The sequence below is a fragment of the Molothrus ater genome, chromosome 14, assembly GCF_012460135.2.
Source record: "Molothrus ater isolate BHLD 08-10-18 breed brown headed cowbird chromosome 14, BPBGC_Mater_1.1, whole genome shotgun sequence".
Classification (NCBI taxonomy): domain Eukaryota; kingdom Metazoa; phylum Chordata; class Aves; order Passeriformes; family Icteridae; genus Molothrus; species Molothrus ater.
In genome coordinates this window covers 8,722,021-8,749,112 of record NC_050491.2, presented here as the reverse complement: position 1 = coordinate 8,749,112, position 27,092 = coordinate 8,722,021, and the positions used below count along the sequence as shown (strand labels likewise).

Sequence of the window (27,092 nt, the reverse complement as noted above, 5' to 3'; positions counted from 1 at the left end):
AACTGTGAAAGAAGCAGCCTTGTTTACTGCTCACTCCTCCATGCAGATAGATGTCTTACTGGCCACCAGGAAAAATGCTAATGAGAGCATTTTAACTCTCCTGGGTTTAAACTGGGATTGAACAAGCCTGAATAAATTTAGATTTTATAATTTCAGATCACAATCACAGTATAAAAAAGAATAATTGAGTTGTGATTTTTATCTCAACTCTATCAGCAAAACAACAGCCTCCAGTAAGGTAGGTTGTGCTCTATTTTGGATTCAGTGCTACTGAGCAGATGGTATTTATTGACAAACCTGCTGCTAAACTGTTTGCATTCCCGGGGCTGTAGGTAGAGTCAGCCCACAGCACACTCACTACTCATTGGTAAAATACTCATTTCCCTGGAAAACCATCTGAGTCATTCAGCCATGGCAGGAGCCCAGAACCATCCATTCCCCCCACTGCCACTATCCCCAAGCACTATTTATATGCATCCAAGCCTGGACCACATTTCCTGTCTGATGCCTTCATTACCTGCCCTATAGTAAACAGAAGGCAGCAAGATGAATGAGATGTAAATTGTACATATAATTTCCACTTTTCATCTTTACTAAAATGAACTAAAGCATAGGTGCAGGAGAGGGGCCATGAGCAAGGCTTTTTGCATTAGCCTGGGCAGACATCAGGGCCTGAAGGGCAGATTCTTCCTCCAAGGGACAGGACAAGAGGAAATAGCCTCAAGTTGTGCCAGAGGAGGTTCAGGCTTGATATTAGGAAAAATTTCTTTACCAAAAGGGTTGTCAAGCATTGACAAAAGGTTGCCCAGGGCAGTGGTGGAGGCACCATTCCTGGAGATATTTAAAAGCTGTGTAGATGTGGTACTTGGAGACATGGTTTAGTGGTAGCCGTGGCAATACTGGGTTAATGGCTGGACTTAATGATCTTAAAGGTCATTTCCAACCTAAATGATTCTGTCATTCTACCTGCAGCCAACCAGGGGGTGCACAGGATGGCGTGAACCCAGGGCAAGTCAATGCACTGACTGAAGAGGGAGATTTGAACTCAGATTTGGGCCTGACCAGCACATGGAGTAAAGACAGAACCATGGCTAAGGGAAAACACTCAACTCAGGCACTTTTATGTGGAATTTAGGCTTTCTGAAACAGAACAAAATAAGTGAGTCCCTGCTGGGGAAGGAGGTACTACAGAATGGCTGCTGTGCTTCAGCTCATACCCTCCTTAATTGCAAAAGAACTTCCCTGTTTAGACAGGCCCAAAGAGATGTAGACATTTTTAATGTGTATTTAATCTTTCCATTTCTTCTTTTCTTACTGTTTTGATGTTCCCTCAGGCTTTGAAGAGTCATGATCACTTTTTTCCTCAGAAACTACAAGCCTTAAAACAAAAATAAGGCAGCTGGAAATTGCCTGCTGCCAGTGAGACTGAAGAGGTTGTAACTTTTCCCAGCACAGGAACTGTTCAATAATTTAATATCAGTGACCATGTATTAATGCATTTATGCCCTTAGGTCTATAGAAATCCTTCCTTCATGACATTACACACCCCAGTTCATTCACTAATATTTGTTCACTGTTATTGTGCTTTTCAATGGTATCAAAAGAGACATCTCTGCTGCTGACCCTGCTCCCCTTTGTTGTTCTCTTTACATTTATTGGGTCTGGCTGGAATGGAGCTGATCTTCCCCACAGCAGCCCTCATAGGGTTGTGCTGTGTACTGGTATTCAATTTTAATTTTCTCCCCATCCCTCCAGCTGAGTATAGAGATGGGCTCATGGTCAAGGAGGGGACCTGACCATGGAGACCATCACACAGGTCATTCATGGATGTGAAACGTGCTGCAGTCAAGTTAAATCCCCCTGGCAGAGAGGGTTATGGCTGGGTTTTGATACAGAAGGTCCTGGCAATGTTCTGTTCTGGACACAGCCGCCAAGATGGCAAGGTCAACACTGCATACTCACCACAGTGGGAGCAACCACCAGGAATGAAGTGGGCTGAAAAAGAGTGAGTTTCACAAGGCATTGAGTGACTGCAATGATGACACAAACCAAGCTGGTGTTGGTGCCAGGGAACTTCACATGCTGCTTCTCCTGCCCTGAGCACGCATCCTGAAAGATGGGCTCAAACTGTAGCCTGTTCTTATGAACATTTGTTAATGGGAATGTATAAACCTTTGTGTTGGGTACAAAGATGGTTTAAGTGTGCAGCATAAGTTGGTAAGAAGATATTTCAGTAGTCCTTGTTCCCTGTCATGATAAATAAGGAATATGCTGAAGCACCTAAGAAATGCCTTCTATATCATACAAATATTATGAAAAAACAAAAGTTTTATGTACTAGTGAAAGACAGTACTGTGAGTGCAAGTGTTTCCTGCTTTAGTGCTTTTATATGTGTACTGCAATAGCAAACGGTTGGTGTTGTGGCAGTCTACCCACATATTTATGGTGTATTTCACTTTAGGGATAATTTAAGCAATACAGTTTTAATCAGCACCCTAAAATATGAGTTGACTGTCAGAAGCTGCTAGATTTTTGTTTATAACACTCATATTCAACTGCCTACTTTTTACTCTCCTTACTTTTTGTATTTTTACTTCAAAGTAAAAATAACTATTGCTGTGTTCTATCTTCTGTTTGTATGAGTGTTCACACTTATATTAGTGTACTATAAATGCAGAAGTTAAAAAAATAGTCCTCTGTGGAATGGCCTGGGAAATGTTTGCTCTGACTGAGTATTAGTGATGCTGCATTCTTTTGTCAGAGCTCTGGGTCTGGCTGGGATGGATTTCCCTCACAGGGTTGTGCTGGCTATCTGTAGCTGGAAAGGTTTTGAGAACTCACCAGTGGTTTGGCTCCATGTGAGTAGAGCTCCATGGCATCCAGGCTGTGGCTTCGTCTCTTCTCCCAAGCCACAAGTGACAGGACAAGAGCAATTGGCCTCCAGTTGTGCCAGGGGAGGTTTAGATTGGATAGTATGAAAAATTTCTTCACCAAAACTGTTGTCAAGCCCAGGAACAGGCTCCACAGGACAGTGGTGGAGTCACCAGCCCTGGAGGAATTTAAAAGTCAGGTAAATGTGGCACTGCTTGGTGACAGGTTTTAGTGGTGGGCTTGAGTGTGCTGGGTTAAGGGTTTGACTCGATGAGCTCAGAGGTCTTTTCCAACCTAAATGCTTCTACAGTCCCTTGAAACAGGCTCAGCATCGGAGGTTGGGCTTTTTTTTTTTTTCCCCCAGACGTTGCTTCTGAAAGTAAAGTCCGCAAGAGAAAGGAAAACTCATCACCACAAAAACTACTGTATCCGCGTCTAGCAGGTGTCCCTGCCCACGGCAGGTAGGTGGAACTAGAACATCTCAGAGGTCCCTTGCACCCCAAACCGTTGTGGTCTGTGATGAAAACCTCATCTCGATCATTCCCCTCGGCCCCCGCCCCGCGCCGGTGCTTGTCCCGCCGCCCCAGCCGTGAGGGCCCGGCCGGTCCCGTCCGTCATTCACAGCCACCCACGAACAAAGAGCCGGCGGGCAATTCCCCGAAAGGAGGCTCAGCCAGCCGGGGAGTGGCCTCGTCTCCCACGCAGATAGTGACAGAAACAGAGACCACAGTCCCCAGCTGTACCGGGGGAGGCTTAGGTTGGGCATTGGGAGGAATTTCTTCACAGAAAAGGTGATTAGATACTGGAATGGGCTGCCCAGGGAGGTGCTGGAGTCACCCATCCTGAGGTGTTTAAGAAAGAAAAGTCTTAAGAAAAGACTCAGTGCCCTGGTGTGGTTGACACGGTGGTGTTGGGTCACAGCCTGGGATCAATGATCGCACAGGTCTATTCCATCCAAGCTGATTGTGTGATTTTCCGGTGCTGGGGGCGGCGAGTCACGGAGCGCCTCGGCGCTGCGGGGGTGGGTCCCACCGCCCGCGGACACCTGAGGCCCGGCGTGAGGGGCGGCCTCGGCTACTGCCCCGCTCCCGCTGCCGGCCCCGTTCCGCTCCCGCTCCTCTCCCGGCCCCGACCCGGCCGGGCCCCGGCCCCGCTCGGCAGCGGCGGGGCGGGAGCGGGGCGGGCGCGCGGTCACCTGACGCCGCGGCCGCCGCCATTTTGTCTGTGAGCGTAATGTGAAAGGGAAAGCCGGGGCGCACCCGCGGGCGGAGGCGGCAGCGCCGAGCGGTGCCGGGAGCCGAGCGATCACCGCCGGCGCTCCGCGGAGCAGCGGGAAGAGCCCCGGCGGCGGCGGCCGACAGGAGCCGCTGAGGCGGAGCCCGGCGAGCGCTCCTGCCGGAGGGAGCCGCCGGCGCCCTTCCTCCGGGAGGCTGCGCTCGCCCCCGGCCGCGGGGGAGCCGCCGGCCCGGCCTTGCGGGGGGACGCGGCGGAGCCGCCGCCAGGGCCGCGGCGATGATGTCGGGACAGTCGATCACCGACCGCATCACGGCGGCGCAGCACAGCGTGACCGGCTCGGCCGTCGCCAAGGCTGTGTGCAAGGCGACGACCCACGAGGTGATGGGCCCCAAGAAGAAGCACCTGGACTGTGAGTAGGAGCCGGCCGGGTGGGCCCGGAGTTGGAGCTCCGAGCTCGGGGCAGCCCGTCGGGCACGGGCGGGGGAGAGGGGAGAGCCGGCCGCTTGCACGGAGGGGGTGTCGCGTAAATCTGGGTGGACCTCACTGGTGTGATCTCCAGAACTTATTTTCCACGTGGAGGGAGCGAGGTTTGTAACACCTGGTCGCGCCCGGGGAGCGAAAATATTCCAAGCTCATGAGCTGTTCCCGCTGAGAGCTGCTTAGCTCTTGTGCTCTGGATACAGTGGTGCTTATTAATCCGACACCTGGGGAAAAGGTGTGTTTACTGTTGCAAGGCGGAATTTAATTTTTTTAAGCACTGTTTAGTTCTTCTGTTCATCCCGTCGACTACAGCCGTTTAAACATTTCGAACATTTCCCGAAATACCATAGTTTTCTGTTTTACAAATCGCAAAACGAGATAAAAGATTAAAAGGGAAGGGCGTAGGTTGATCAGTGCGTTTCTTCTGGATGAGAGTGTGTTGCCGTTAATATGTTTAAACTAAGTATGTTAAAACCTCTTTGTCTACACCAAAAGATGCAGAGAGTTACCCTGAAATCTACAGAAGCGTCAGTGGTGTTGCTTCGCTTTAGTAACAGAGTAGCAATTGGAGTTCCTGTCTGATTGCTCAGAAGTGCACAAACCTTGTACATTCTGTAGCATACCCGCTCTGCAGCTTGTAAAAGCGAAATAAGTATGTTTCCATTAAAGAGAGAAAAAAAAGGCTTGAAGCCTTTTGCTGGTTTCTTCAAAGGCAGGCGGGTAGTTTTGCAGGATTCGTGCAAGTTGATGGTACTAAAGGTGCTGCTGGTTCAGGCTCTCGGCAGAAGCGTTTTGGGTTATATTGTTTGAGGATAGTTGGGATGTGTGACCCTGTGACACGGGTCTGCTCATACTGACTTGTCTGAGAGCTTTTGGTGTGGATCAAACAGTTAAAACCAGCCAAATATATATTTCATTTGTTACTGATCTGAATGGGTGGCATCCAGCTACAGTAGTGAACATTGCAGCTATTGTGTCGAAATGAAAAGCCTTAAAACTGGGTAACTGACAATTTGTTTTCTAAAGATACCTTTTTAAAGCTACCTTATTTCTTCTGGTCTCGTGTTCTTCCTGTGGTACAAATTCAGTGAGGTAACCTTTGAGTCCAGAAATGGCAACATAACAGGAAGCCAGAAAGTGGTGACAGCTTGCTCAATAGTTTGAAAGGTTCTGAATCCTAAAAAAGGTAGTGTGTTGTTTGAAAATACTATTGAAATAATGTCATCAGCTATGTCACCCTTACAAAAGAAGAAAATGGAAACATGGAACAATTCTTTACTTGAGAACACCATAAACTGATATTGCCTTTTGACTAACAAGTTCCTTTTGATCCCAGGCTGTTCAGAGCTGTCAGTCAGTCTCCTGACAGTCGCCTTCTGTGCCACGTGAGTTCTCTATTCTGGTGTAATTCATTTGCTCAGACTTTGGCCTAAGACAGACAAAAATCTTACTGTCACTTGGTATTCCTCTGAAATAGAGGAATGCTTTGGTGGGGTAGGGAAAAAAAAGATGTGAAATATGGTACCTTAAATATGTCTGAAAGGGTTTAAAAATTCCCAATGAACATGCTCCTGTCTTCATTGAGCCTACCCAGGCACTGCTTTTCAAACATCTGCAACCCTTTGAGTGGCATTTTTTTTTTCACTTGTACACAAGACTTACTTGTATTAAATGTGAGCAGGTAGATACAAAATACTGCAATCTCTGGAAAAAAAATCATAACAGTATGTTTTTCCAAGATACAGTGCAAGTGCTTCCCAATTTAAGTATATTATGAAGGAAAGCATAGCTTGGATTTAATGTAAAACTTTGGTGGTTGTACTCTGGTCACTATGTGTGTGTGTCATTCAAAATGCTGCACCATCTGGTATTATTTGTAATTGCTGCTCAGGAAAAAGCTTTACCAGGAACAATTTTTTGAGAGTTGCTGCAGTTGTATCAGGGATTGTGGAGGAGTATCAGTTTGTGCCCTCTGTTCAGATTAATTCTTAAAATCCCCTTATTGCCAAGTTTCCTCAGCAAGAAAAACTGTGGTATTAGAATATAGGTTTTTACAGAAAGGTGTTACAGACACAGTGTCTGTGAGTATTTAAGAGTCCTGTGGTTTATCTGACTACTAACTGCTGAGTAGTATAGTCATATTTTACTTCAAGAGTGAAAAAACACCCACAAAAAATCCACCCCAAAAACCTAAGCAATGTCAATGGGCATACTTGGGGATTTACCTTTTAAGGTAGGTCATGGTGTCCTAAATAAGTAAACAGATCTGTTTCTGTAATATTTTGTAATATTTTCAGATAATATAAAATGTTCTATAGAGGCTGATAGTGGAGCACCTGAAGGTCTTGTCTCTTCTTTCCTGGTGACATTTCTGTCACTCCCTCAGCCCTCAGAGTCTGGGCTACAGCAGAGTGGGGCTGTTACACCTTTGGAGACAAACATCCTCTTGTCTAACCACTGAAGAATCAAAAGAGAAAAGAATAAATTAAAGATGTAGCCAAGGTGGTAACTGGCTGAGTAGACTTGTGTGTAGACCAAAACTTGGAAAAAACAAACCCCTAAATTAATTGCAGCTTAAACTTTTAAATTAACACAGTAATGAAAAAACAGCTTCTGTTTAACTTGTATACAACCCACTAAAGAAGCACAGGGGATGGGGAGGTAGTTAATGTTGTTAATCAAAACTTAAAACTCCCATATATATATACAAGCTTTGGAAGCCTTCTAAGAAGTGGTAATTCTGGCACTGTGATTCTGGTGCTGCCCATTGTTTCTTTTGGCAACTTGAGCTTTTGACTGCCAAGTGAATGCTGATGCAGTGTGGTTCTTGCAGAGATGTGCAAGTTGTGATACAGAACAAAGGCTTTTTTTTTGAATCCTTTGCACAGACCAGTGGCTGTCATTCATTTGAAGTTCTTTAGCAATTTGTGAAGTTTTTCAGTACAATAATTGAGGAAATTTAACTTGGACAAAAAAAAAAAAGTTAATATTGTGGGGATCTATAAATGGGGGTTGTATATAGCTTTTCTTAAAACATTATGGGCTATCTGTCCTGTGTCCTTGTTTAGTGGGGGAGTGGGACAGAATAGCTGAATTGCTTTGCTTGTGGTAAAGTAACTCAAAATTCAGATTTAGCTGTTATATAATAACTGAAATTTAAAGATTGCTCTCAGACATGCACTATGAGCAAACATGGGCAAAGCAATGTTTGTAACAGTTGAATGCTGTCTTTTAAGTCTTCCAGCAAAAATTGTTGCATTCCTTGGCTACACTGAGCAAGTTGGCTGAAGTGGCTCTGATGTTTTACATTTTTGTAATCTGCCATCTATGATGCAACTTTCTAGAAGAAAATGTATTTTTTTAAGACTGCTGGGACTGAGGAAAATGGTCTTAATTTTTACATCTGTCTTAAAGCAGTTTCAGTCCTGTGACAAAATGAAAGAAATACATGAATATCAAACTATTATGGTTGCCTTTATCTTATGTATTTACAGCTCTCTTGAGAGATTCCTGACTCAAGAAAATTATGGCTTTTCCTATTACTTAAAAGTTGAAAAGTGTATCAGTTTTTTTTCTGAGAATTTTCCAAAAAGCTGATATATATATTTTTAATTTTGTTTTTAATATCTGGATTTATGCTGTTCTCTGAAGAGCTGTATAGCTTCATAGATGATGTGCCAGTATTTCAGATGAGTTGTGGGAAGGAAATACCAAGTACTCTTCTAGGTACTAAGATTCTCACAGCTCCTTCAGGCTGCTTGAAAAACCCCTGTGGTACTCTTCTGGTTTAAAGCTGTTAGATTTATTATTTTATTTTATTTTCATTTTTCTTTTTTTTTTCCCTGTGTGATGTTAACATGTCTCTAAATTCCATTCTAGAAATAGCGCTGCAGTTTCACTTGCAGTTGAAATGATTCCTCTGGGTAATTGGCAAAATGCTTGGAGTTGTGAAGTGTTTATATAAGTACTGCGATAAGAAAATGAGCATCACTCACCCTGTGCATTTCATTCCAGTTTTTGCTGCCAACATCCCTGTTACTGTTGCCCAGCTGTCAGTCTCTCAGGTGCATGTGTTCCTTTCTATTCCAGCTGTATGGGATAATAGCCTCTTCCTTCTGTGCCACCAGCTGTAATAGATCCCTGCAGTTGTCTCTATGTAGATACTCCCATTGCAGGCTTAGAAGAATCATGTTAGAGAAATGGCACTTGCAGTTTTTTATGTATCTCAATTGTAGGATTAAAATGTAATGCCAGCTTTATTTTTATTGCTACTTGTAAAATATTTTTTTTTAATTACCCCGAGTAGCCTTATTGAAGCTGCCTTATTTTTAAACTTGGTCTTTTGCAACATGCTCTTAAGAAAGTTCAGTTTTGGCCTATAAAATGCACTGACATTTTTTGCATATTTAGTATTTAGGATATTTAGTATTTCAGAGACATTTTGTTTGTCTAAGCATGTGTTCTCTCTGATATTGGTAACTGTGACTGAAGTGCTTGGCTGTTGAAGGAGGTTTGGAATCAAAGGCCAGGCTGTGCTGGGTACCCCCTGTAAAAATTGTCTTCAGGTCAGCCAGTGAGTGTTGTCCTCAGCATGGCTCGAGTGCACGGGGTGGCAGCTCACTCAGCCACAGCTTGAATTGGACTCCTAGTGGCCCTGCCTATGTGGGGTATTTAATTTTGTTTGCCTTTTGAAATGGACAGACGTGTATCTTGCACAGAACTGTCTGCACTTGAGAATGAAACAATAACAAAAGAGCTTTTCAAATGCAGCAGAGCTCTGTCAGCTTCACTCTGTTACTGGCCCGTGACAGAAGAGATCTGCATGGCTTCCTGGGGAAGTAAACCTTTATTCTGGCATAAAGAAAAACTTGTTTTATGGATGTGGGGCTTAAGGAGAGCTCTCCAGGTAGAGCACTGCATGCAGGTGTAACACTAGGATTCCTGTCACATTGTGCCCCAGCAGCACTGTGAGAACACTCAATAGCAGTCACAGAGATAAGAATGTGTAAAGGATCTCTGTGTTGGCATCATCTTGGGGTCTGCTGGAACATCTGCTGGGAGACCTTAGCTTGAGGGAAGGTGACAGGACAGAAATCTTTGGGGGGCACTGGCAAAATACCAATGACTAGCTTGACTGGAGAGCAGCAAGATTTTGGTTTTTAACCTGCATCTTCCTTCTAGTTTCATCTGTTATTTAATGAGCACATTTAATATTGAAAATTCTTCAGTGAAAAATTGGACTTGCTTACTGGTTATATGAAGCAAAAGGACTTTGTGCTGAATTAATATTTTTGATAAGCTGTGTGGTCTTTGACCTCAGCAGATCAATGGAATTTCTTTAACTGTTACCTAGTTTTATAGGTATTGCACTTGAAAGAGTTTGTGAGATTTTTTTGTTGGTTGGGGTTTTGTTGATTGTTTAGTTTTTATAAACTGAGAGTAGGACTTTTAATAGTCCCGTAACATTTCTGTGTGGGGTACAGACACAGCAGCTGCTGCTCTTAGGTACTGCTCAGTATTTTCCATGTATTTCTATAATACCTGATTATAAACTGATTGGATTTAGGAAGACTTAGTTGCCTTAGTATGTTTTGAGATAACTACTTAGAAATGTCACAACAAGATCCTCATTCAATTGATGAGGCTGTTGCTTCATTATATGGGGCAATAATTGCCTATAGGCTGTTTGGACTTCTAGGTTAAAGCACTTAGTAATTTGACAGAGCATCTGATGGTGATATAACCATGAGTAGGGAGCAGTAGCTAACCAAGTACTTGGGTTTTGAGAAAGTTCACATTCGTAAATATTGAACTATTTGAGTACTACTCAGCAATAAGGTTTTGGTGTATAGCTTGCTTAAAGCTGCTTTCTGGTGCTCTTCTTTTTGTGCAGCTACCTCAGCATTTTTGTGTGTTGCTAATAGGAGTGAAAGTTTTCATCCCAGCTTCAATGTTTTGTACGTGCTTGGAAATCTGACATCTGAATGAAATTAGTAACTTATTATAGCTTGCATTTTATAGCTGTTTACCTTGATGAGATACTAAAATTCTGTACTCTGTTAAAATTGCTCTGGTTATTAAACTATTTTAAACAGCAATTCTTAATCAATGGACTTTGTCTTAATAAACCAATCTTTAGTTAAAGTCCATCTGTAATATACTCTGTGCACTAGAAAGATACAAATTTTAAGTGCAGTATTTCTGTGAAATATTTTGTCCTAAATTATCAATGTGTGAGCTCTAAGTTGACATTTCAAGTGCTTCTGCTGACACAGTCTGTGCTCTACGTGCTGCAGTTGGCTGTTTCAGTGGTGCCACCACCTCAGAGCTCTCAGCTGCTGCCCAGGCACCTGCCCTCCTTCAGCTCCTCATCCAGACAAGCTGCACAAGCAGCACTGGGCTCTGCTGCCAATGGGCTGCTCACAGGCTCAGCTTAAATGAGAGGCCACAAAGGAAGCTTTTCAAACCAAATGTTTGTTTTACTGGCCTTGCCCAGTCCTTAGGGTGTACTTTGATCACACCTGAGCCAAATTTAGCACAGAGAGAGAATAAATGTCTGATGTGCATGTCTTGAGGGGTTAGAGTAGTCCTGGGTTCAGCTCTCTGCTCTTTTCTAAGCAAGTGCCTTCTTTAGCCTTCTCAGGCAAGTCCTCTTCCCATGTGTCTGCTGGAGCCTGCCCTGGTTTTGTGCTAAATCTCAGGCAAAGTCTGGAACCTCTCTGTCTCTGACCTCCCAAGTTAATGTTCTACTACTGAGTTTATTGTCAGTCTAGGACACAAAGAGCTTTTTTGTATGAAAGCCTGAGACCTACCACAATCCACCACAAAATACTCATAGGCTTGTGATCAGGTGTTTTTAAGCTAAGTGGGAGGGTGCAGATGCAAATTCTTGCTCTTAATTCTTACAGAAAAGAGGCATATTTTACAGATTCATAGCATCTCCTTGCCATCAGGTGTGAGTACTCAGGCCTAGGTGGGAGTGGCAGAGTTGTGCTGCCTGTTGATCTCATGAGGTTGGGATGTCTCAGCTTTTTGTCACTTCTCAGATTTTCTTTTTTTGGGTTAGATGGAGTGGCTTTGGGCATTGAGCATCCAGAAGGTCACACATCCACCCAGGTCACTCACACTGGCTTTCAGAGACTAATCTGGGCTCCATTTTAATGGAACAGGTTATTTATTGATGAGATACTGGGACTCCATAAAATTGTTAAAATGCCATTGAAGTTCGTACATAGAGTGTTCCAGTAAAATGTAGTGAATCTGAGCAAGGAGTGGAAAAACCTCAATTATTTCTTAAAGAACTGAAGTTAATGCTTCCAGTATGAATTCTCAGTGTAAAAACCACAAAATAACATGTTGATCCTCTGAGCATGTAATTCATTGTAATGCTTTGATTTTTTTTTTCCCTTTCATTTAGATCTAATACAGTGCACAAATGAAATGAATGTGAATATTCCACAGTTGGCAGATACACTCTTTGAAAGAACTGCAAACAGTAGCTGGGTTGTAGTGTTCAAAGCTCTAATTACAACACACCACCTCATGATGTATGGAAATGAGGTAAGACATGATTTGTTCTCTTAAAGCCTACTAGACAGTTTTTAAAAAATTATCTCAATCTGTAAAGCATTAGATTTTCCAAGACTTTGTTTTTCCTCTGCTGATAGCTCTAAAGTATTTGTCCAGAAGAAAAAAATATTCCTTCATTATTTCAATACCAAAATATATCAGTGTTTGCAGTTTACCTGCAGGTATCTGGGTTGGTCTGTGAGGGAATAATGAGTGACCTTTCTAGAATAAAGGCTTGAAAGACTTCTGATGAGCTTTACTTCATTAGGGTAGTACTTATCAGTAAGAGCACAGCAGAAGAGTCTTGTTAGCACTCTGTAAATGTGCAGCCAACCTAATAACAGATAAGAAAGAGTACTTGGTAAAAGGGACACGAATATGGTGACTAGAATATTTGATCTTGCAAGACATCATCTAATGGGCTGAGTCTTCATAGGTTGTTCCTGTTAGCATTCCTCTGAAGCACTGTTCTACTGTATTTAATTCACTTAAATTATTTCATCACAATTTATTAAAAGCTTCCTAGTCAATAACATGGAGTTAGAAATGTGGCCTCTCTTGCACAAGCCTTATGTTAAAAGCTAAACTTTGGTCAGGTGACAGTCCTGAACCTGTGTGTGGTCATTGACCTAAGAAATGATTGTTCACCACTGGTAACACTGAAGTGACAATTCTTAGAAGTGCTTTCCAGCCATTAACCTGCTGTGAAAGCTTGGTGTTCCTGCTCTCTGCCAAGCTCTGTGAACTTGATAGAAATGACCTGTAAAACATAGTGTGCTCTTCACACTGCAGCAGCTGAGCTACAGCAAACTTCAGGAGCCTGGGTTATGCAAATAGTATTTTTGTTTTGTGTTTTCCAGCTTGTCTGTTCTAAAGTACAAAGTTAACTAGGCAGCTTCCTCTAGGATTATTTGTATTTTATTCATGAGCAGTGATGTCTCTTTGTTTAGTTTAAATTTATATTTCTGCCAAATCAAGTTTTGGGCATCAGAGGCTTTGCTAATGAGTATTTTCAGGTTTTCCTCTAATTTTTTCCCTTTTAACTGATTTCTATTGTACATAGAGGTTACTAGAAATAGTTCCAAGGTAAGTGTAGTTTGTTTGTAATATGCTTCTATGTTTTACTCTTACAACAATTACATTCTCCATTTTTTCTTCACCAACAGCGCTTTATCCAGTATCTTGCATCCCGGAACACCTTGTTCAACCTAAATAACTACCTGGACAAAAGTGCCATGCAGGGTAAGGATCTTTCACTGAAGGAGATCACTCTACTCCTTTTTTCTCTGTGATGGTGCATGCATTGGTGCACACTAGGAGCTAAATGACATTTAAGTGGAAGGCTGTTTTGGTTTTTATTCTGTGAGACACCAAAGAATGTCCAGCCAGGAATGTAGACACAGGTAAAGTGACATTGAGTTACCTAGGTGAGTACTAGGAATCTGTCTGTAATGTATGCAGCATTGCACACACAGCTGCACAGCTGTAAATCTTACAAACTGAGCTCTTAATGCTCATTAGAGTAAACCTGATGAATTATCAGTACAATAATAATTTTTGTTGTTGCATTTTAAAGACTCAGCAGTAAATATTTACTGTTAAGGTGCATGGAATGGTAACTAGGATGTGCTGTATAAATAGGGAGAACTTCTTCAAATCTCTGATAAGTCCTTCATTTATTTGCTCGTGGTAGAAAACTTCTAGGTTTTCATGTGGGTTTTGAGGGATGGCAGATAAGTTACCAATCTCTTCAGCATTTTACTAGGAATACATTTTTATTCTAATTTCAAGTACATTTTAGCAATTACTGCTTGGTGCTAGCCTAAGCTTCATGCTCAGTTCTTGTCTAATGTTCTAATGTGTTTAGGTGCTTATTCTCATAATTGCACAAAATGCTTTCCCAATCTTAGCCACTTGGGAAGAAACTAATGTCACATCTCAAGATCCTGGAAAGTGCCTAGGAAGGACTTTTTATGCAAGCTGATGTAAAATAGGCTAGTAGGAGAACAGTTCTTGAAAAGAACTGAAAAACTTCAGTTTTCCCTTCAAAATGTCTAACTTACAAATGCTTAACTTCTAGGCTATGATATGTCTACCTTCATTAGGCGATACAGCAGGTACTTGAATGAAAAAGCACTTTCATATAGACTTGTAGCAGTTGACTTCACCAAAATGAAAAGAGGGTAAGACTACTCTGCTTCTTGTGTTTGACCCTTCCTGTTGCAGGGGGTGGGACAAGGAGGAACTCAGTTGTTCTTGAGCTTGTCATAGAATGGTGCTCTTTTGGCCCTTTGAAGCAATATTGCATTGTTGAAACAGTACAATGTGTGCTGAGATCTCTGTATTTTGTAAATGTGTGTCCTTTACTTTGTAGGATAGATGGAGTGATGAGAACTATGAATCCTGAAAAGCTTCTGAAAACCCTTCCAATCATACAGAACCAGCTTGATGCACTCCTTGATTTTGATGTAAGTACTTTAAGCTCAGTGTTAAGTAACATTCTCTCACTTTGAAGTGAGAGTTTCATTATTTTGTTAAATACTAATTTACTTTCTCATTGCTTTCTACACAGGCAAATCCAAATGAACTAACAAATGGTGTTATAAATGCTGCCTTTATGCTCCTCTTTAAAGATTCCATTAGACTTTTTGCAGCATACAATGAGGGGATTATTAATCTTTTAGGTATGTGAGAATTTTTTTAGCTTTTGAATTTTGTGAAAGATATTGAAAAAACTAAAGAACATAGACAATTAATTACTTCAGTTTCTTAATAAATTTTCTCTGCTTTGTTGCTGTTAAATGAAGCCTGTCTTAGTTTTAGTGACCAGGAGCATAGGCTCACACATCCACTTCTACCTGGAAGAATGCATATTGAAACAGAAAGTGAAATGAGAGGGTGATTGGTGAGACTGAAACAAAAATGCCATGAAAGTGCAATGGATAAAATTTTTTTTGCAATTGGACTGTAAAGGTTTGGTGAGATATGTGGTGTTTTGAGTATTTAATATACTCACAGTATGGCTGAATTCTGTTTTCCTGTTCTTTCTTTAAAACTTGACTGGTCACCTTTCACTGGTACCTGAATCTGCCTGAGCTGATGAGATGAAATTGAGGGGTTTTTTTTAAAGGGTGATAAGCTCTTAGCAAAGCCTTTTCATTACTATTGAAGCGAATTTATGAATGAAGCCATCAGTTTGTTCTGTTAATCCATTAATTTTTACTCAGTGCCATATTTGTAAGTATATAGAGCAAAACCATAAAAAGTAAAAGATGTGGTTGATGCTCCTTTTGGTAGGTCAGTTCAGTATACATAGCCACTTCAGTATCAAAATGTATTGATACAGGGTCTAAAAAGGTCAATAAATACCAGGAAAATTTTCAAATGATAAAATAAATTGTCTCATTGCTGGCTTTTTGAAAAAAAGCTGACTTTTTGAAAATATTCACCATAATACCGAATTTAATGATGTGCACTGATAGACATCCATGTTTAATAAATTTTTGCATTATAGTCTAACACACAGAAACAGAAAAATCAGTGGTTTTGTATTGACTGACTTATTATAAAAGGTATTCCTATAAGCTTGAATATCTGAATAGCTTTGAATTAATACTGTCTTGTTACTGAACTTTGTGTCAAATTAACTTCTATAGTACTGTCAGCTTTTTGCCTGGGAGGGTATTATCTTACAAGAGTTTTATTTGCATCCTCAGAAAGATATTTTGATATGAAGAAGAACCAGTGCAAAGAAGGCTTGGATATTTACAAAAAATTTCTAGCCAGAATGACCAAATTGTCAGAGTTCCTCAAAGTAGCAGAGGTAAATAAATCTATGTGTATGGAAAGGATATAATTTAGCTGTCTGTATTGGTACACAATCAATATAGAAACACCTTGAAACAAATTGTTTGCTTAACTTCACCATACAAGGAAGTTTTCTAGAGATTAGATATTTTAAATTTTGTATATGCTTGTTAACATGGAGTGGGATTCTTGGGTATCCTTTTTATTAGCCAGACCACATCGTAAACTTTCTGAACTGTCATAAATTTTATGAATGCTCCAGATGTATAAACTGACTATTACAGTCTATTTAAAGATATTTATAGGGCTCTCCTTTACTGTAAGTACTTAAAAATTGATAACTAGTTCCAGTAAGCAATGTGGCTGTTTCTAATGCTTCTAGCAGGCTTTTCTGCATGAAAGTTAGGCTGGATGAAAAGATGAGTTTGCCTTGAGATGCAGTTTAATGTAGTTTTGATTTCTAAGGTGTGTTCCTAGTGAAACTTGCAGCAGTTCGGAAAATTATGAAAATCCCTTTTTAATATACTAGTTTCTATGTAACACTGCTGGTTTTTCAGACACTGCTGGTTTTTATGTTCATTGGCACTGCATGTAATAATGTACTTTTTTTCCTTTTTTTGTAAACCCAGCAAGTTGGAATTGATCAGGGTGACATTCCAGATCTTACTCAGGTCAGTGTACATTGCATATTGATTTACCCAGTTATTTTGTTCTTTGTGTTTTTAAAGGTTGGCATGTAGCATAGTAATCTTTTGTCCTGAGACTGTATTCTCTTTCATGTATTTATATGTGGGAAATATGTATAGTAGCTTCTCACATGGATGAAATGTATTCAATAATTACACTTTGCAGTTCTTAATGAGATTTTTTGGTCATTTAAAGCAATAAAACCCACAGAAAATAATATTTTTCAAGAACTTCTGGTTTTTATCACAGAGGATTCCTTGGTAAGTAAGCAGAAGTATCTTGCCATACCTACAGGAAAGTCTTCTATTTCACTACATGTCTTCCAACACACTTAAAGATGGCACTGAGCTGGATCAGTTGAAATTTTTTTCTGTCCCCTTAAGTCTGAAGAATAAATTTTATGTTTCTGTATCAGCTCTTAATGCTGGCTTTTATTTTACTCAGTAGTATAAGGGACATATGCAGTGCAGGTTGTGTGCTGGAAAACTCAGTCTGAAAGGTGGAATGCAGGGAAACACCTTCCAGTGAGGATAAACTGAGGGGCAGAAGGAAGGTGAGAAAATGCTTTGACCTGGTGAACAGGAAACACTGATAGTCCACAGAGGTCAACAGGGTTGTTCTTTGTGAGTCCCTTCAGTTTATAGGGATGTTTTATTTCTCACCTAGGGCCAGCCCAACACAGCAGAGTGTGTCATTATTTCTGTAGTACAGAGTAAGCTGCAGCATGCAGTAAACAGCCTGAGGAGACTGGGGCACAAACTGCAGTGCCTTAGAGCTCGAGCACTGGAGCTGATGGAGTGCAGTCAGTGACAAACTAACAATCTAATGTGTAATGTTTGAACAGTCACATCTAATCCTACACTAGCTTCTTGAAATTCAATTTCATGGACTAATCATGAGAAATATATCTAGTGTGAAGATTTGCCTAACCTTAATCAGTGTCTTTTTAATATGGAAATCAAACCTAAGCCACAAACTTCCATTGTCAGTGGTGTTCATTACTGCCTACAGTATGATTTCCATCTGAAATAATGCATGCTTCAAAGCACAGATCTCTAATGCTTGCTCCTAGCATTTAATATTAATCACTTTAAGAACTTGCCTATGTGGTATAAAGGAACTATGACTGAAACCATCAGGGTAAGGGCAGGTAATGATTGAAAACAGTAGTTTGAAGTTTGCTGTTGCTGTTTGATCTTAGCGTCATACTTTGTCTTTTGATTAGTACTGCAGTATTCAGCTGGGCTATATTATGCTAATCACATTATACTGAAGTTATTTATACCTCACTGGGTTAGTGTGCACTTGGCCACTTAATTGGGTCATTAAAAGGCTCTTGAAAGCAAGTGGGGTTTTTTTATTTACTGGGAATAGGGGTATTTAACTTCATTTTGCTGCTTTTTTTTATCTGAAACTTTCAGTGAGAAAATACTTAATATCTAGTGTGCCCACAACGTTTTATTTCTAATAGCTCAGCTGTTTTGTTGTAAGAGCACTTACATGAGGAAAGCAATTCTGAGCTGGTGGTAGACCTCAGCATCCTGTGCATTTTGGCAATTTCAGTGCCACTATTAAACGTTCCACTTAGACAGAAAAATTCATGGCATTTAATATGAGTTGAATACTTGTCCATCCATTTAGTGCCACTTCAAAAGAATTTGCTGTAATTTCTTAATACTGCCACTTTTGCCTGTTTCTGTGAAGAAAATTTCCTTTGTAGGTGCCCTGTTGATGTTGCTTTCTGTTAATAGCTGTTCTTGTGTTTCATGAACATAACTGGGTTGTTTCCCTCTGTATGGATGTAAGTTTGTCTTGTGTTTTGGAGGGTGGGGGATGGAGGTGAATCATGAAATACAGCCTTTCTCAAGTCAGTGGCTGGATTAGGCCAGGTATAATTTCTGATCTAAAACTACCCTGTTCACTCCAAGTCTGATGTTTTGTTGGCTATCTGCAGTAGTGAGAAAGTTCAGAGGAGGTTACTGGATTGTTTGGTTTAGTTCTTGTGGTTGAGGGGGTTGTTCAGAGGGTTTTTAAAAAAGTAAGTACAGAATATGCATTTCCATACAAATAAGTTTGAGTGGATTTGGGAGGAAAAAAATATGAGGAGAAGCTTTCTGGAATTAGGGCATGGTCTCCTGTTACTAAGATTATCTAAGCAGCTGTGCCATGCAATGCCTTTTGCAAGCTACTGTGCCTTCTGAAAGATAAAAGTATGGGGAGGTTTGGTTTGACTGGGGTTTTTTCATTTTGGTTTTTTACTTGTTGTTTTTGTTTGGTTGGTTTGGGTTTTTTTGTCCCTGATACCTTTCCAAAAGGTTATTTCAAAATGTCTCTCTTGGGATTTAGCTGTCTGGGTCGAACGCTGAATTTATTCATGACCTGAGGTGAGGTAACTACACTGTCTTAGCTTACCTCGCTCTACTTAAGAAATATATAAGCTCAAGTCTTCATTTTAAGACAAGCAGTTTTATAGGATTATTTTGATGGCCTTTTGGCCTTTTTTTCCCATCTCTGAATTAATCTAGCTTGAATTTGCCTTCAATGAAAGTGGGAAGGTAGAATTGTGCTCAGTATTTCAAAGGGGAGCTTGCCTGCCAAAGCCTTGTGTGAATAATATTTTCCTCTTTCCAGGAAATGCCTTGTTCTAGCTTTTGGTACAGAAGGCTAGCAAGGGCAAGTTTATTTTTCCTCCAAACAATGCCTGTTATATCTGTTCTACCTCCTGAAAGTTGGCAAGTGGTAAGAGAAGCTTAATGTCTCTGAAACCCTGCCAAGTGAGGAGGACTGAGCTGGCAAATAGATTTACATTTTAGAGGTACATTCCCTTCATCTAAATCTGCAGTAGGATTTATTTCACTTAGAGTAATTGAGTTGGTTTATTCTACAGTTACATGTTGAAAAGCTACTCATTCTGCAGTAGTGTCCTTGGATCAGATTGGATTGGATTCCCTGTTTTATCAAACCTAACATCCTGCTGTTGTCAGGTGTTTCTACTGCAAGCCTTTGACAGTAAATATTTGAATGGAGAGTGACTGGGTTTTTGTTGTTACTTGGGAAAATATATTTAAAATGCCAGGTCTTTGTCTGGGGACTTCTGTGAGTTTAAGGGAGTAGTGCTTCATCAGCTTTGGTTATTCAGTTAATTCTAACACAGCAAATACTGTTGCCAAAACCAAGAATCTGACTTGCATGCACAGAAGCAGAGCCACTGTGGGGAATCCTTCCCTCCTGCCCCTCTGATCCCACTCCTTTTAAGGAACCACCACTGAGTAGATGGAATTTGGGTGTGTAGGATGGCAGCAGGACCCAAAGGCACCATTACTGATGTGTGAGATTTTGTTTGGTTTTCTCACCAACTAAAAACAATCTGTGTACTAAACAATGATGTGTTGATAGAAGCAGTGTTTTATAAATACTTTTAATTTTAGGCACCCAGCAGCTTGCTTGAGGCACTGGAACAGCATTTGGCTTCTGTGGAGGGAAAGAAAACAAAGGAGGTCTCTGCTGCCAGCAGGTGAGCACCCAATGAATTACAACAGTGCCTGTACTAAAGATTTGCCATTGTCATTCTAACAATTTTCAGGATTCAGTCATGTGCTATTCTTGATTTTTATTCACTTCTGAATGTATCTTCCTAGAAATATAAATGAAATATCTAGTGAGTAATAGTCTGATAGCTTAGCCACATTTGAAGTGTAGGTATGTCTGCCTGTGTCTCAGATGGATTTCTGATTATGCTGTAATAAACCACTGAGCTGAGATATTGTACATTATTCATTTTAGTTTCTACTTTTTTAAAGTCCTTTGACTTGTGACATTTATAAGGTGTTTGGATTTTGATACTCTTCTTACCCAAGATAGGAGGGTATTTATCTGAATTGTTATTATTTATATATTCATGGCCTACCTCTCAGACCATGAATTTATCTTGACCTTCTCATAAAATTTCTTCAGCCCCTCCTCAGAATAGCCAAATTAGCTTAGATGTGTTGTGCTGAAAGAAATTGTGTTATTCTTTCTGTCAGTACAGTATCAGTATGTATGAAAATATTCCTGACTGAATAATGAGAGATCTCTTTTATCATAGACATTCTCCCACAGAAACTTGGTAAATATTGATAAATGTATCAGGCTGAGCTATGTTTCCAATTTGCTGTCTTTCCTCTCAGATTATTTTTTTCAAGAATCTAAGGATTCCCTGCCACAATATTCTATTCGTATATATAATGCTGTGCTTTCTTTGCTGTTACATAGTGTGCAAACAAGCTTTCTGTGCCTCTGACATTTGAATAACATTCCAGTCTAGTCTAGATAACTTTAAAAGGAAAGACAATTGCTGTGTTCCACATTTTCCAGTTCCTACCCACTGAAACTCAAGGGAGTCACTCTGTGCACTCCTGCCTCTGTCACCAAACTGTTTCTGGGTGTCTGCTCTTATGTACCAGAGAGTAAGGGAAGTGGTGACTGGGAAGGAAGATGACACACGACTAGAAAAGGCACTTGATGATGAAACTGCAAGTGATGTATACCTGACTGTGGGTTTTTTAATATTTTTTAAAATTCTTGCTCCTTTTAGAGCCAGTGCCCTATCCAGTGCTGTTTCCACACTTGCCAATACAGGAATGTCCTTCAGCCGGATGGATGAGAAAGAAAAGCAGCAGGCATTGGAGGAGGAACAAGTTAGACTGCAGGCACTCAAGGTAGGATGTTTTTATCAAGTTTTGTATTCAAAGATTTTCTGGTGATGAAGCTTGCAAGGTCACTCAGTGTTTTATGTGAGGAATGTGAGCTGTGTAAAGCATACACCTGTGCTTTGACCAGTGCTATAAAAATGCAGTGAACCTATCTAGAAGTAGTGAGGGATGTAAATGAAATTAATTTAAACAAGGGTGTTGCATTACTATGTTATGATTGGGTTGCCTGTTGTCATACTGATTTTTGAACATCTGAATTGAACCATGAAGAGACTCATAAAGTAGGGAAACAAGCCTTCCTGAACAAAGGTCCATTGACCTGTTCCTCTGAGTGACTGTGGAGGGAGCCTGGAATGTGTAGCTTGACTAGAAGTGATTTACTTCTAGGCAGATATGGATTAAAAAAGAATTATTTAAAACATCAATTCTCACCTTGATTTTTACATGATTTGTTAAGACAAATATTCTTATCTCTAATTTCAGTTATTTTTCTGGTTTTAGGACTTTATAGAATTAAAATTTTCTTCTTTGAAAATGTCTCCAGGACTGAAATGTTAATAAATTAATAAGACTAAAATGCCAACTGTCTCACCTTTCAGGAGCAGCGATTAAGAGAAATCTCTGTAGTATCAAATTCCACTTCCACATCAGCATCCCCAAGCACTTTATCAGGAAAAAGTGTGAATACCACTGTAGCTGTTGACCTCTTTGCTGCACCAGCACCCACAACAAATAGGTGAGAGATATTTTGCTTTCCAAAAGAAACAGAAATTACTGCACTGACCTGTAGCTCCGCAATCAACTGCAAAACTGTGATCCTGGTTACATCTCAGGTACCTTCTGCTGATGTTTTCTTGGGGTACCCACAATAATTTTGTCAGTGCTCAATTACCAGTTTATTGTATCACTGTTGTTGATGGGCTGTTAGCAAATAAGAGAAAATGAGATTGGTACAGGTGTTCATAAAAGCAAGAATGCAATGCCTGTTATATATCTTTATATTATTCTCTCTGTCTCTCATTTCTTATCCAGCATGCCCAACCTTTCTAGTGATCTTTTTGATCTTCAGCCTGCATTTGTTCCAACTGTGCAAAGTACTCCAGCTATATCAACATCAGCAAGCAATGCTTGGGGAGGTGAGCTCATACCTTGATTTGACTGTCTAAATGATAAGGGAATTCTTAGAATAAAAGGTTCATACTTAATTGAATCTGCATCTTAAACCTTAACTATTTTGCATCCAAACATTCATAAGAAAACATGAAGTAAATCATCTGAAAATTCTGACCAACTTCCTTGAACACATAACATTAGTGTTGATGGAACAAAAGAGTGGAGCTGTTCAATAAAGGGGACAGGGAGAAGAAATAAAACTCAAGATCTAAGTTGAAAACCATTGGGAAATAAAACCTAAGCAGCTGTAAGTGAGAAGATCCTGGACTAGTGTTTCCATTTAATTAAGCAATATTTAATATACTTCTCATTTAAAAGGTGTTGATAATTTCAGAGTTCCTGTAAAAAAGCTGTGGACCCCAGTTTCTTCACCCATCCTTCCAAAGAATGGTCAGGTTAGATGTCCAAGAAATTACTTAAATGCCAAAAGAAGGCAGTGATAACACCATGGTAAATGTTAGTATTTTAATTGGTGAATTGATACTCTTATATGCTATGTAAAAGGTAGATTATTGAAGCCGAAAATGTAGTATCTAACTTCTTTGATATATGTTCTGTCATTCTTCCCCTCCCACCTTATGTCAATACTAGAATTATTTTCCCTAAACAGAGAGCTCTTAAGATTTTTATCTAAAACTAAAAATTTGTATCTAAAATTTATGTTTAGATAATATCTATCTAAAAATTTGTATCTAACTTTGATCATTAGGTAGAATATTTACAATTTGACTTTGTCTAGAGATTCTCATATTCAATCATTTCAGTCTGTTTTTCTTTTCCATTATTTGTACTCTGTATTCTTTCCTTCACTCCTGCATCTGAAAGGTCCTTTCTCGTCTTCCAATGGTTGTGTTGGTTCTCCACCTCATCTGGACATCTTTGACATGAAGCCAGTTGAAGAAGCTGTAAAATCTGCCACCCCTTTCATCAATTCTTCTTTTTCCTCCAAACAAACAGTGGAACTGTTTAGTGGTAAAAAAACCAAACCCCATGTAATTTATTTGCAAGTGGAGGTGATAATGCTAATAATGTGGGCTATGTAGTCTTTTTGTGATATGGGCCCATCTTCACTTTTTATTAATAAGTGAAAATGGTCCATTAATTCCAGGTGTAGTAAATTATATGTTTCCTTAAATGTTTATTTCTGTAGTTGAAATAAACTATTATTTTGTTCTGCTTGCCCAGTCTAGACATCCTAAGATCTTCAGCTGATTTCTTTCCAACTGCAGCCTCCTTTCTCTTTTGTAATGGGGAATGCAGTAGTTACTTGGCTTTTCAAATATGTAAAATAGAAAAAAAACACCCTTTTTATATTAGTAAAATTTCCTAATTTTTAACTGCAGACTTAATTGTTGGGTTCCCTCTTCCTTTTTCTCTTTAAAACTGATCTTATTTTCTTCTCTCCTTTTGCCAAGATGATTTTAGTGGTCATAAACCAACATATGCTTCTGTGTATCATCCTGTGACTGTTGATGGTAATTTGATTTTTTTTTTTTTAATTTTTGTTTTTTAAAACTTTCTGGTTTCACTAGAATGAGTGATATTACTTCATGGCTGCATTTCATTACTCAACTTTTTTTTCAGGTTTTCCTCTTCATTCAGCTTCTCCGAGTACTGCCTCTTCAACAATTAATGTGGATTTTGATGCTGTTTTTGGAGGAAAATCTACAGCACCAGAGTACAGGACTGCAAGTGGTAAAAACTGCCTTATGACTAATTTATACCCTACAAGCAAAAATTTCTTAACAATTTAGCATAATTGCTATTGCAGTTGGAAATTTAATAACTTAATATATTTGCAAGGTGATTATGGGCTGATAAGAGGCAGTCAGTTCAGTTGTTAGTTATTTACTTTAAAATTATCTTTGATTTCATTCTCTGTGTAATAACTGTTTCCTCTCTCTCTGGGGGAACAAACTCTGAATGTGGCCCACTGGATTCTCCTAATGGGTAAGCTCATATTCATTTTTCTTCTGTGCTTTCTCTTGATACATGGTGATGATTTCCCTCTGATTCCATTCAGAGGCACAGCACTTGCAGAAGTCCAGAACTGGTTGTGTGTGTTTCTTGAAGAATACCTGTCTTTCTCTTCTGTGTACCAAAGTATTGTTAAAATACAGTTAAAGATTCTTTTAGATTAGTAGGTACAATACAGTATTCCATGAAAAATAAGAGGTTAAACTGTGTTTCTGTCCATGTCTTAAATACTTCCATCATGTTGAACCCTCACATATAAATACTCAAATTAGTTCTCTAAAGACAATACCTCCCTGGCCTACAGATGTCATTTATTAAATGTAATGTAACCATTTTGTTAACAGTTTATTTTCTTTGTTTAGGTTTTAACTTTCTAGATGATGTATTGCAACCCACAGTACCACCACAAAGTCAAAGAGCCACTGTAACCAGCCAGCAAAGTGGAAAAATTTTAGCAAATGACCTTGATTCTTCACTTGCAAACCTAGTAGGAAGTAAGTGTGAAGCTTTTAAAATTTACTTTCCCATTTTTTACTAAAAGCAAAATAAGCTTTTTTTCCCTCCAAAATTAAAATGCTTAAGGATTTTGTCTGCTTCTTTACCCCCACAGATCTTGGCTTTGGAGGAACTCCATCGAAAAAGTAAGTGCCTATATGTACTTAGAATATTCTCACATGAGTGTTTGAAAGTCTCTGGCACTAACATGGCAAGGATCTCATCTCTTGAAACAATCCAGAATAACTGACAAGTGCATTGGAACAGTATGTTTGTGGTCAGTCAGCACAACGTGGCCAACCTTAACTTTTAAAGTAACTCACTTTAATTAGTTTTGCAATTGCTGTATTTTTATGAAACACTAAAAAAGTTACCTCAAACTCCAGTTAGTCATTATATGCACAGTGCAGCACTGATAGTTCATTTTTAACACAAACAGAAGCCCCAGACTTCACACTTACAGGAGAGGAGATACATAAGTAATTACTGAAATTCTGAGTGCTTCTTCATAGATTTCAGCTGTGTGCATGCATTAAGGGATGTTTGGGTTTCCTGTCATGTTGTTTTACTCTAGATGTTGTCTCTCCATGAAAACTAACACCATGGCTTCATTTTAGATCAGATATGCAGTGGTCTCAGCCTACAGAGAAAAAACTTACTGGTGGAACAAACTGGCAAGCAAAAACAAGCACATCAACCACGTGGACCCCAACTCCCTTACCCACTATTCCACACATGGTAATTTCTGTACTGTGAAATCACACTTCATTCTAGCAACTGCTGCTTCTCTGCTTGCATTCATTTAAAAATAATTTAATTAAATTTAATTTTCAAATTCAAAGGCATTTGATACAAGACTGGGGGTAGCAGGGAATGCTTACAGGATCATAGGATCTTACTGAATGAGGTAGAGATTTTAGCATGCTTTATTTCCCTCACTGAAAAACTTGTCCACTAAGGGCTTACGACTCAAGTGAAGGGTGGATTACCTGTCTCAGTTCATAAATTCTTTCGGGATTGAAACAAGTGATCCCAGTCCAGAAAATTCCTGATGTGCATGTTTGAGATGTTCCCACTCCCCCTCACATGCAAATGTGCACACAAAAATTCACCTTTAAGAATCCAAAGAATGTGTTTTAAGGGCAAAACTGCTGTTCCTTCCAGTCTTTGCTCCTTTTTCAGTTTTATCATGAAACACTGCTGCAACCCCTGCAAGGCACCCTAATAAGGAGGTCAAGCAGCACTTTGGACTTCTGATAATGCTCAACAGCAACTTCATATTTTTAACACAGTAGAAAATGTTAAATGTATCTTTTATAGTTATTTAAATGAAGAATTTTCATTTGTAGGAGGAGTATTTGTAGGCAACTGACTTTTCTATGATTTAAGAAGATTTTTCAACTGTGTTATATTCATAGAAATATGAATCACTTCTAAAATATAGCTCTTAGAGGGAAGTAGATGTTCATCTCAGTTACATAGACAACTAGGATAATTACCACACTTCCTGTGAATTTTGGACTGCTGTCTGACTTAATTTTGCAATAAGCATAGTTTTGCCTAATGCCTATTTTCCTTGTCTTATGACTATGCTCATTCAGAATTAGAGAAGTTGAATACAGTATTAAATCCAGTATTGGACTCAAAAATTAAACTAAAAAATTTGATGAGAGGGCACAGTGTTATTGCATTCCCATTTGAGATTTTTTGAGACCATACAATCTCTTTATCCCCTCTAGGTGCTCTAGAATGTGTTGTTAGAGTGCTGATGCATTTTTATTTCTGGAACATAGAGGGTACCTTAGTGCCCATTGATCACTGTGGATTTCAAGTGATGTTTTGATTTCATATGTTCATCAGGTCTAAGCATTTGACTGTTTTATGCCAGGTGTCTGGTCATGCCTTTTCCTGGAGCTCCAAACAATTACTGATGTCAAGATCTAGCTCAGCTCTGAGCCTCTTTAAAATGTGTGCCCCAGAACTGCAGAGGTCTCAGTGTCCTGGCTGGCCTCTGGCCCTCAGAGCTCACCCTCCAATTCATGAACCACTGCATCCTGTCCCATAGCCAAGGGTTTAACCAGCACCTGGGGTTCAGTGGAATTA

At 39.7% G+C, this 27,092-nt stretch overlaps 1 protein-coding gene across 5 annotated transcripts in view; it reads left to right on the top strand.

Moving 5' to 3' along the window:
* The first annotated feature begins 4,100 nt into the window (after nucleotides 1-4,100).
* Nucleotides 4,101-27,092, top strand: part of LOC118698556 (phosphatidylinositol-binding clathrin assembly protein-like) — a 29,050-nt gene continuing 6,058 nt past the window's right edge. For 3 of the 5 annotated variants that reach the window (XM_036401918.2, XM_036401917.2, XM_036401916.2), the window contains exons 1-18: nucleotides 4,101-4,516; nucleotides 12,005-12,147; nucleotides 13,323-13,398; nucleotides 14,237-14,339; nucleotides 14,531-14,624; nucleotides 14,729-14,840; nucleotides 15,873-15,979; nucleotides 16,593-16,634; nucleotides 20,079-20,164; nucleotides 21,227-21,350; nucleotides 21,944-22,080; nucleotides 22,377-22,480; nucleotides 23,343-23,489; nucleotides 23,933-23,992; nucleotides 24,102-24,212; nucleotides 24,872-24,988; nucleotides 25,105-25,135; nucleotides 25,607-25,727. In XM_036401918.2, the coding sequence (XP_036257811.1) occupies nucleotides 4,384-4,516; nucleotides 12,005-12,147; nucleotides 13,323-13,398; nucleotides 14,237-14,339; nucleotides 14,531-14,624; nucleotides 14,729-14,840; nucleotides 15,873-15,979; nucleotides 16,593-16,634; nucleotides 20,079-20,164; nucleotides 21,227-21,350; nucleotides 21,944-22,080; nucleotides 22,377-22,480; nucleotides 23,343-23,489; nucleotides 23,933-23,992; nucleotides 24,102-24,212; nucleotides 24,872-24,988; nucleotides 25,105-25,135; nucleotides 25,607-25,727 (1,848 nt within the window). In that variant the 5' untranslated portion in view covers nucleotides 4,101-4,383. The remainder of the gene's footprint in view (nucleotides 4,517-12,004; nucleotides 12,148-13,322; nucleotides 13,399-14,236; nucleotides 14,340-14,530; nucleotides 14,625-14,728; nucleotides 14,841-15,872; nucleotides 15,980-16,592; nucleotides 16,635-20,078; nucleotides 20,165-21,226; nucleotides 21,351-21,943; nucleotides 22,081-22,376; nucleotides 22,481-23,342; nucleotides 23,490-23,932; nucleotides 23,993-24,101; nucleotides 24,213-24,871; nucleotides 24,989-25,104; nucleotides 25,136-25,606; nucleotides 25,728-27,092) is intronic. The other 2 variants (XM_036401920.2, XM_036401919.2) reach the window with 1 other exon arrangement.